Source organism: Podarcis melisellensis, assembly GCF_964234715.1.
Source record: "Podarcis melisellensis genome assembly, chromosome: Z".
Taxonomy (NCBI): domain Eukaryota; kingdom Metazoa; phylum Chordata; class Lepidosauria; order Squamata; family Lacertidae; genus Podarcis; species Podarcis melisellensis.
Window position 1 is genome coordinate 32,511,881 of NC_138547.1, and position 11,104 is coordinate 32,522,984.

Consider the following 11,104-nt stretch of genomic DNA (forward strand, 5'->3'; position numbering starts at 1 on the left):
GTGGTGTAGCAAGCTGTGTTTGTGCCTGGGGGATATCTTAACTATGAATGGGGATACAAGAACACAACAGGACAGACCCAGAAGATGGTACTGGGAAAGTTCTTTCCTCTCCATGACCACTTCTGTCTCTCCTGTCTTGCCTTATTGTTAACATGTACATGAAGCTGCTGGGAGAAATAGTTTGGAAGTCTGGGCTAAAGCGTCATCAGTTTGTGGATGATGTACAGCTCTGTTCATCGTTTCCACCTTCTAGTTTTAGGGGTTTTAGGATGGATGAGGGCAAACAAGCTGAAGCTTAATCTGGATAAGACAGAGGCACTGTGGGTAGGAAACATGGTGCCCTGGACCATAGTGTGTGCCCAGAGTTTGATGAGGTTGCACTCCACCTGAAGGACCAGGCACACAGTCTGAGGGATTCTCCTGGACTTGCTGTTTTCTAGGAAGTTGCTGATGGAATCTGTTCCCATAAATAACTGATACATAAGATGTTACTCTATCTGGAGAAAGTGGAGCTGACCACAGTAGTCCATGCCCTGATTGCATCCCAATTATGCTACTTTAACATGCTGTATGTGGGGCTGTCCTCAAACACTGTTCAAAAGTTTCAGCTGGTACAGAATGCATTCCCCAGTTGCTTTGGGGGGCCAGATGACTAGAGCATATAACACCAATTCTACACTGCCATTTTCATTACCAGTGAGTTTTCAGGCCCAGATATAGTGTTGTAGGTTTGGGACCAAGATATCTGAAGGGCTACCTATATTTTACATGAACCTGCCCAACCCTGATATTGGCCATAGAAGTCCTGTTTGTAGGTCTGCCTTTAAGATTCATCAGGTTGGAAGTGGGGGGAAACGGGGCCTTTTTACTGGTGGCCCCATCACGGTGGAACTTACTCCCCCAGGATGTTTGTCTTATACTCAGTCTGTTTGTATATAAGCAGGCCTTAAAACGCACAATTGTTTTTTGCAGCTTTTAACTGAATAAGATTGTTGGTCTGTAATTTTAATGGTTGCTGTTTTTATCTACCGCATTGTGTTGGATGATTTAATTGGCTTTTAAAATCTAATGTTTTAAATTGTGTTTATAATTTTAGTTGTGGGGCTGCGTGAGAGAACCTAAGCGAACGGAGGCTCACTTTTAGAATGGAAAAATGTCCTGTTATTCTAGCTCATTCCATGCCAGGGATCCTGAGTTCTGGGATTTCTGTTACTTGTCACTTGATAGCCAGAAGTCAGCGAGTCACAGCTGTGTACGTGCTTGAGTCAGGATGAATCTGAATTGGGGGTTTATGTTTGTTGGTCTGGTTGATATGCAGTAGCAAAAACAAAGTACTTCTTATCCTTCCTTAGAAGACACCCTCACTGCCATAAAAAATTGGAATGAAACATGGACATTGCCATGATGATCCCAAAGTATGTGAAACACAAGCTAAGGAAAAGCATGTATTTAATTGAGCCAATGCAGGTTGATATAGAAATATGACTTGAATTTCACAAAATTTCACAAGCTAGGTAACTCCTTGTGTTGGATGAACAGCTCTGTGAAACTCAATAGCTTATATGTTCCTTTACCAATTTTCATTAGCCCAATATAGATACAGTTGCACACACCCCTAACTTCCAAGTGGTGTGAGATTCCAGGGGTTCCAGGCACTTACCCAGGGTTCATGTTTCCTTTCGGGAATGAGGCACAGCTGAGTCTTTAGGATATATGGTTTATTTACACATATATACAACCTGAGCCTGCTATGCAGGGGTTCGCACTATTAACACCCTGAATGGGCATTGTTTCTTTCATAGCTGCAGCAGTGGATTCAAGCAGAGATCCATCATGGCTCTCGGTCACTCTGCTTGCTATTTTGCTTCTCGGACACATCACTGTTCACTCTCAACTCTAGCTTTTGTCCTTCTCACTATCTGTGAGTGGAGGGAGAGGCCCATTTGCCATCTCCCACAGAGCCCCTTAATCCCTCTTAATGGCTCATACAGACAATATGGACTGGATTGACATTTGGAGAACGAGAAACCCCTTGGGAAAGGAAGGAACATTCTTCTCTGAAGCCCACCTGACTTGGACAAGAATCGACCAAATATGGATTACTAGAGGTCTGGCACCTAAGGTCAGGAAAGTGGAAATCTGCCCAAAGACCTGCTCCGACCATAACGCTTTGAAAATGGATTTGACACTGCTCCCAACCGGTTCCTTTCGATGGAAGATGAATGACAACTTATTTAGAGATCAGGAGATTATTAAAAAGGCCCAAAAAGTTTTGAAGGACTATTTCGAAATAAATTTGAACACAACGGTGGAAAAAAGAACAATTTGGGACGCAAGTAAGGCTGTGATGAGAGGGTTCTTAATACAACAGAATGCCATTAAGAAAAGGAAACAAAATGAAAAGAAAGATAAGATTTTGGAGAAAATAAGAGAATTAGAGAAGAAGTTAAGAGCAAATCCGAAGTCACAGCCGATTCTGAGAGAAATTAAACTTCACCAGGCACAATATTCTAAATTGATAAATCAGGAAATAGAATGGAAGATTAAGCTAATGAAACAAAAAACATTTGAATCGGCAAATAAATGTGGGAAACTGCTGGCTTGGCAGTTGAAGAAGAGACAAAAGTTGAACTTAGTAACAAACCTAGAAATTGAAGGAAGAAATATTCAGAACCCTGTGGAAATTAGAAAATCCTTCCAGAAATATTTCAAGAAACTATATACCCAAGGGCCGCAAAATGAAGTTGAGATTGAACAATTTTTGAAAAAACATAGTCTTAAAAAATTTACACAAGAAAATAGACTACTCCTGAATAGTCAAATAACACGACAAGAAATTGAACATGCCATTCAGAACATGAAGCTGGGCAAATCTCCAGGACCAGATGGCCTGACCTCCAAGTATTACAAGACAATGAGTGACTATCTGATTCAACCTTTGATGGAGGTCAGCAATGAAATTTTGGAGGGAAAGAAGGCGCCGGAATCGTGGAAGGAAGCTTTTATCACGTTGATACCAAAATCAGAAACTGAAAAGACACAACTGAAGAACTACCGCCCCATCTCCCTTTTAAATGTGGATTACAAAATATTTGCTGATGTTTTAGCAAGTAGACTTAAAAGAGTTCTGAATGAAGTAATTCATAAGGATCAGGCTGGCTTTCTCCCAGGAAGACACATGTTTGCAAACACAAGGAACATTATCGACATTTTGGAACTTTTGCAAACAAATATAAACACTAAAGCAGTTTTGATTTTCATAGACGCGGAGAAGGCCTTTGACAATATCTCTTGGAAATTTATGAAGGGAAATTTAAAAGAAATGGGAGCGGGGCGGGGTTTTCAAAATGGGATTGACGCAATATATTCAGAGCAAAAAGCCAAATTGATAGTTAACAATGTGGTAACGGAAGAATTTAAAATTGAAAAAGGAACACGACAAGGCTGCCCGATTTCCCCTTTGTTATTTATTTCAGTCCTGGAGGTGCTCCTGAACTTGATTAGAGGTGACCGGCTGGTGCAGGGGATTGAGGTCAGAGCGAAACAATATAAACTTAAAGCTTTTGCAGATGACCTAGTCTTGACATTGCAGGAGCCAGAATCTAGTACGAAAAGAGTTTTACAACTGATGCATGATTTTGGACAGGTAGCAGGATTTAAGCTAAATAAACAAAAAACGAAGGTGTTAGGGAAAAATATGACAGATACAGAGTCAGAACGGTTTCAGAGAGAAACAGAATTATCATTGGTGAAAAAGGTAAAGTACCTAGGGGTTAATATAACAGCCAAGAATCTGAGTCCATTCAAGGATAATTATGAAAAATGTTGGTCTGAAATTAAGAGAGACTTGGAAAGTTGGGTAAAATTGAAACTTTCTTTGTTAGGCCGAATTGCTGCCATTAAGATGAATGTGTTGCCAAAGATGTTGTTTTTGTTTCAAACATTGCAAATTGTGGACAAAACGGAGTGTTTTCGGAGGTGGCAGAGAGATATTTCTAAATTTGTCTGGCAGGGCAAAAAGCCCCGAATCAAGTTTAAGATACTAACAGATGCAAAGGAAAGAGGGGGCTTTGCCCTGCCAGACTTAAGGCTGTACTATGAAGCCGCAGCTTTCTGCTGGCTGAAAGATTGGCTACTTCTCGAAGACACTGACGTGTTAGATTTGGAAGGTTATAACAATGCTTTTGGTTGGCACGCATATTTGTGGTATGACAAAGTTAAGATAAATAAGGCCTTTAAGAACCATATTGTCAGAAAAGCAGTGTTTAATGTCTGGACAAAATACAAAGACTTATTGGAAAATAAAACTCCGAGGTGGCTTTCACCCTTGGAAGCTAAGGCTTGGAAAAGACCCAATATGGAAGCCTACTGGCCAAAATATTGGGAACTGTTAGAAAAAGATGGGGACAACTGGAAATTGCAGAGTATGGAGAAAATGAAGGATAAAGTGCGAGACTGGTTACATTACGCTCAGATTAAGGAAATTTTTAAAAGTGACAAAAAGTTAGGATTCCAGGTGGAGAAATCGAAGTTGGAAACAGAGCTGTTAGAACCTAAGACTAAGGTACTTTCAAGAATGTATAATTTGCTGCTGAAATGGAATACGCAAGACGAAATGGTTAAGTCGGCTATGATAAAATGGGCACAGGACATTGGGCATAACATTATGTTTGAGGACTGGGAAAGGTTGTGGACCACTGGGTTGAATTTCACTGCATGTAATGCTTTGAAAGAAAATGTAATGAAAATGATATACAGATGGTACATGACCCCAGTTAAACTTGCCAAAATATACCATTCGTCTGATAACAAATGTTGGAAATGTAAAGAAAATGAAGGAACATTCTTCCACCTCTGGTGGTCTTGCCCTAAAGTGAAGGCCTTCTGGGAAATGATATATAATGAGTTGAAAAAGGTGTTTAAGTATACCTTTACCAAGAAACCAGAGGCCTTTCTTTTGGGCATTGTCGACCAGAAGGTGTTAAAGAAAGATAGAACATTTTTCATGTACGCAACAACAGCAGCAAGGATACTACTCGCTAAGAACTGGAAAACTCAAGATCTACCCACACTGGAAGAATGGCAGATGCAACTGATGGACTATATGCAACTGGCGGAGATGACTGGCAGAATCCGAGACCTGGGAGAAGAAAGGATTGAAGAAGATTGGAAGAAATTCAAGACCTACCTGCAGAAATATTGTGACTTAGTGGAATGTTAAGAAGGATGCTCGGTTATAAATAATTGGCCATCATTAAAATAGATTAAGAATTGAGAATAAGAGAGATTAAGAGAAACAATTAGTAGGAGAATTATTTTATGGTATTTAAGTATGTGGTTATAGATTTGGAAATAAGATGATAATTTGCCTGACAAAATTTATTAAAGATGTAAATGGGAGCGGGAGACGTGAGGAAGCTCAAGAATATTACGAAACTTTGTTAAAACAAAGCAATAATGTTCATTATTATTGTATTTTCTTTCTAAAAACCTTAATAAATATTTATTAAAAAAAAATCCCTCTTAATGGCTCATCACCCAGGCTATCAACTCACAGAAAGCTAGCTTGGATTGATTAGCTTTTAACACTTGCTGAATCCAGGGATTAGAGAGGTCTGGCACCCACAAACTCATAGCAATACCATTTAACCTGCATCAGTTGCATGCAAAAATGTGGGATTGTTCTTATTTTGGGGATTTGTGATGTGGAACCTGCTGAAAATAGCAAAGCCATCCAAAAGGAAATTAGAGCCCCAGACTACACATCAGGGTTGATGATTGTGCTAAAATGATACTGCATGAAGCAGAAAACTTCCTTACTCTTCATGAGCGCCCACCCCAACAGAGCATTGGATGGGGAACCAGTGGCCCTCCAGATATTGTTGGATTCTAACTCTCATCTGCCACAGCCAGTATGGCCAGTGGCCAGGAAAGATAGGAGTTAATTGAATTACAAGTTCTTCAGGCAATTAAAGGAATGGGTCAGAGGATGTAAAGTACACCTGTTGCAGTGGAAACTGATCTGATGAGATGTGCAAGGGCCTGCTGGCTCATTCTAAGCATTCCATCCCCAGTGCTTTCCCTTCACTGTTGAGCTGGAATAGAGTAATCACAGGTACAAGGGGAGGAGCTGAATAATTATTTCAGACAGAGAAGAACAGATGAACTGTCATTAGTATGCGAGGTGAGATTCCCTAGAAGCAGTTTTTGCCAGTCAGTGTTTTTCCTATTGTCCTGCTCAAACTTCAGGATGGGCTGGGGAGGTCCTCCTGGTAATTCCATTGCCCTGTTGTTTAGGGTTGCCATAAGACCGTAATTTTCCAGACATTCCCAGGATAAGACCGTAATTTTCCAGACATTCCCAGGATTCAGCCATTGGAAACAGTATCCAGGTGGAAATTGCTGAAATGTACGGGCATCAACAACTTTGGCCAAAACAACAACATTTGTGTCTGGATTTTCAGTTTTTGAAATATGGCAATCCTGCCGCTGTTACTTGCCTTGAGATGAAGGGCTTCGTGATGAAGGGTGGAATATAAGTAAAAGAATAAACAAATGTAAACTACTAGTACTCGGCATGAGATCTAAGATGGCATTTCGATGTACTAAGTTTTGTGTGTGACTTTGCTACTTGAAGCTGCTCTTATGCCAAATCTCTCCACTGTTTGGGGCAGATGGGAGAGAATTTGAAAATGTATTCAGGAGTTTGACAGTGGGATTTGGCCTTTGGACATGCAGATAACACATGGACTTTGCCCTGGATTATGGCCTAGTGTGTTTTTTTTAGGGGTTATACTCTGCCATCAGAGGATCATTCTGGGGCCCATGATAAGTGCTGGCTCAGATCTATTTTAAGACTTGTGCCTTTACAACTAGAGCTCTTATTTTGGAAAGAACAAGACGTTGGTACATGGGGGATGGGATGATACTCGGGAGGGGAGCACAGGCAAATGTGGTTTGCATCAAATAGTTTGTGCCTAAAGCGAGTATTTGTTGCATCCTACTCTCTCCTTAGAATTTATCCCATCATTTGCCAAGATATGCAAATGGTGTCATTTTATAGGGGAGATTTATTTGGTTTCTATCACTTTCTCTTCCAGTTTGGGGTAAGTAATGCTGATAATTTTTTTAAAAAGTACATTTGTTAATATGTTTGTCAATCATAATCCTTTCTGCAGACAGCATCCCAAATCTGAGTCTAGAGTCTCCTCCAATGGATTTGGGCATGTCAGATCCAACAGCCTGGACCACTGCAATGAATAACTTGGGGATGGCACCAATGGGAATAACAGGAGATCCTCTTTTGCCTGGTAGGTTGTGCTCTTGGTTTGGTATCACCGCTGCAAGCAGGCAATGCTTAATTTTTCCAGTGGAGTGTTAAGGGGAGTAAATGTTCAGAGAACACACAAGATCCATAGCCTAAAATGGATGGGAAACCTCTGGCCTGTGTCTGATTAGGCCTGTTAGGCATCCTTATTTAGCCAACAAGGCCATTTTCAGGGAAGCCATGCCCATCTGTCCTACATCTATTGGAAGTCATAAAAGATGTCAGTTATGGGGTAGGTCAAAACTTGGATTATCTGAAAGGGTGTTTGCAGGTTTCACTAATCAGGTGATTGGCAGCACCTGCAAAACACCCTGCAAAATAGCACTTTGAAAGGGTCTTTGCAAGACTAGACAATCAGCTGAGTGCTCTGTCTACTTGGCCCTTAGGAGTGGCTGCGATAATAAACAAAAAACAGCTCTGCAAATTTAAAGCAGAATCTGGCTGTGATTGGCCTGATTGGCCGACCCTCTTGTATGTTACCAAAAAACACCTCTACTCCATCTATGGAGCCGTTAAGCACTTTTTAAAAAGTTTCCTTTTAAAAAAAAGTAATTGACTGAATAAATGGATTTATGCATAAGCACTCATTCAGCACTTCTAAAATTAAAAGAAGGCAAGGCAGCCTGAAGTGGAAGAGGCAAAACAGATGCGTGAGCCAGCTTTCAGTGTGGTGGTATGCATGGCTGTCATTTCAGTTACAAAACCAGGAGGAAGTGAGGCTAATCTCCCAGTGTTGGGATATACTGTGGGCTCTCTTTTTCTTCAATCCTGCCTGCCTGCATCTTTGTCCTCCCATGCATGAGAACTGGCTTTTGTAGGCTGCCAAATGGCTCTGCTTCTCCAGACTCATTGCTTTATGTATCTCTCATGTCCTTTAAGTTTTGATTTTATTGATGGGAAAAAATCTGCTTTCCTAGTTAGAATTATTGTGCAGTTGCAGCCGAAACACTCTAGCTTGATATCCTCTCTATTTCAGATTTTGACCCTGCCCTTGGAATGATGACTGGGATCCCACCAATCAGTCACTTGATGTCTGGCTTGGAAATAGTGCCACCACCAGTGATTAAGGAGATCATTCATTGCAAAAGTTGCACACTCTTCCCACCTAACTCAAGTAATCCTTGCCATAATTCTTGCAGTTGCACTGGGATCAATTGGGAAATATTGAAAGTAAAGAGGGACATCTAATGGTGTCCCTCTTTACATCTGGTGGATGTACAGATCATGGAGGGAAGAAGAAGCTCTTTTCCCAACAGGATATTTTTTATAGTTTGGCCAAGTCAGAATAGCTTTTAGATTGTAGAGATGGCCAGGACCACCTCAAAGGGAGCGCTGGGAGCCTCAAGGCCATCTCTGTACTACCCTGCTGTGCTGCTTGCTGATTCTGTCCACTTAATGAGAGGCAAAATGGAGAAGCAAACATTACTGATTAAAACAGCAGTCTAGAGGTGGTTGTGGGGGAATCAATGGTAGGGAGAACCAGTGGCAGTCAAGGATCACAAGGGTTGGTGTCCAGCGACTTCTGGAGAGTTGCATGATACCCATCCCTGGTCTAGAATGCCACTTGATGAAGGGAAGGGAGGTAAGTGCGTAACTTCCCAGAACTCAGCTTTAGTCTGCTTGGCAGTACATCTCTAACACTTTCTAGTTGAACCCTCTCTGTTTTAGAATATTTTCAAGGTCAGGGAGTAATTGGAAGAGGAAGCTATAGACATGAGGTTGCAAATCTTTTTTTTTAAAAAATAAGATTTTCGACATCATGAATTGTGCAGTATGCTGGGCTATAGATTGAAACATGAAAATGCATAGGACATTTTCCAAATGGAAGCCTAGTTTTGCACAGCTGTTGCTGCAGGCTGCTAAACAGCAAGCAGTAATAAAAAGAAAATCCAAGTAAATTTTATAGACCCTCATTTCCCCCTTTTTATAAAGCTGGTGGTATTGTGTCCAATAGTATAAGGGTGTTTGTATTTGGCTGTGCACTGTTCTTGCAGTTTATTTTTAGTATGAATCTAGCAGTGAACTGTTGCCAAAAAGAGAGGATATTTTCTTCTTTGGGAAGCATGCTGTCCTGGAAAGATATTGATTTTTGATATTTTAAGGCTGGCAGGATATAACTTTGCCTGGCAAGGTTGAAGGCTCATCCACACTTCCATTTGCCCTGCCACATTCCCCTGGGAAAACCTGCAGGGCAAAGGCAAAACCGCATGGGGCAAGTGGAACACCACTTAGATCTGTGCTTTCTAGGCACAGGACAAGTGCAAGTGTGGAAGAGGCCAGGGGTGGCCAAGCCTTCTGACACTTAAACACAAATGCGCAGCAGTTGTTGTCGGATTGTAGTTGAATACCAGATGTCTTTTGCTTGTGGCAAGATTATGTATCATATTTCTTGTTGTCCTTAGATCTCCCTCCTCCTACCACAAGGGAAAGACCTCCTGGATGCAAGACGGTATTTGTTGGAGGGCTGCCGGAAAATGCAACAGAAGAGACTGTTGTGGAGATTTTTGAGCAGTGTGGAGAGATCTTAGCGCTTCGGAAGAGCAAAAAGCACTTCTGCCACATCCGTTTTTCTGAGGAATACATGGTGGACAAGGCTATTTATTTGTCTGGTAGATATTGTTTGTCTTTGCTTTTGACTCAGAGATAATTTCTTCTGTAGAGTTGCAAAAGCCACATGCAGTCATGTCTGTTGTGTCCCCTTCCATTTTCCCAGTTGTACAATCATCTCTCACCAGTTTCAGTTACTTGGCTAAGGAGTCTTTTAACTTCACTATAACATGCAATGGTGACACAGACCGTTGTGAATAGCTTTCATAAATTTGTCTAATAAAAACAGAAAAATGCCCAATTCCAAAATTCCAACAAGCTAAAAAATGTCAGCATGAAACAACAGTAAGGAACTCTTGTGAGCTGCACAGCTCACGAAGAGAGGGAATAATTCTAGTGCAACAAGCAGTGAGTCTCTATGATTAATGATGATGATGATAGTTGTTGTTGCTGTTGTTTGTACCCTGCCCATCTGACTGGGTTTCCCCAGCCACTTTTGGCAGCTTCCAGCATATACAGAAACATAATAAAACATTAATCATTAAAAACTTCCCTATACATAACTGCCTTCAGATGCCTCCTAAAGGTAAACCTTGTATACAGTAGTTACTTATCTCCTTGACATCTGATGGGGGGGCATTCCACAGGGTGGGCACCACTACCAAAAAAAGGTCCTCTGCTTGGGCTCTGAGCTAGATCTCAGTGGCTGGGCTTAATGACAAGGTGGAGGCGCACCTTCAGGGCCTGAAATCTTTATAATACCTGCTGATTATTGAAAACTACCACCTTTTCAAACTATCCAGAACCAACATGGCTTCTTTGGAGAACTTTGGAGGTTAGCCTCCCTTCTGGAATAACATGTGTTGTCCAGTCAGTGTCACTTTACCCTATGAGAACCACCCTCCAGAGTTGTAAGAGGGATCCGGCAAGGCTTCAGCAACTAAACAGAAACGGCAGCAACCTTTCACCTGATGCTCACCCTTCCCATGTAGCTTACTTTGTGATGTTTACAACTTAACAAATATTGCAGTTACAATTTCAAATGGAATTTACTTGAAGTGTTTTTGAGCTGTCTGCATCATAGATGTGATACAATCATTGATAAATCAAACATATTGATATGTGTGGATGAGCATGCGTAGCAGTTGATGTTCATTTCTTTATCCAGTTTGAACATGGATGTTATTAAGCCTGAGTTGTAGCTGTTCACATTTCCTCTGATAGGTGTCT

At 41.1% G+C, this 11,104-nt stretch overlaps 1 protein-coding gene across 1 annotated transcript in view; it reads left to right on the forward strand.

Moving 5' to 3' along the window:
- The window catches only part of ENOX2 (ecto-NOX disulfide-thiol exchanger 2), a 39,967-nt gene that overhangs the window by 12,497 nt on the left and 16,366 nt on the right, over nt 1-11,104 (forward strand). The window contains exons 3-5 of the mRNA XM_081898002.1: nt 7,179-7,310; nt 8,304-8,441; nt 9,730-9,936. Of these exons, the coding sequence (XP_081754128.1) occupies nt 7,214-7,310; nt 8,304-8,441; nt 9,730-9,936 (442 nt within the window). The 5' untranslated portion in view covers nt 7,179-7,213. The remainder of the gene's footprint in view (nt 1-7,178; nt 7,311-8,303; nt 8,442-9,729; nt 9,937-11,104) is intronic.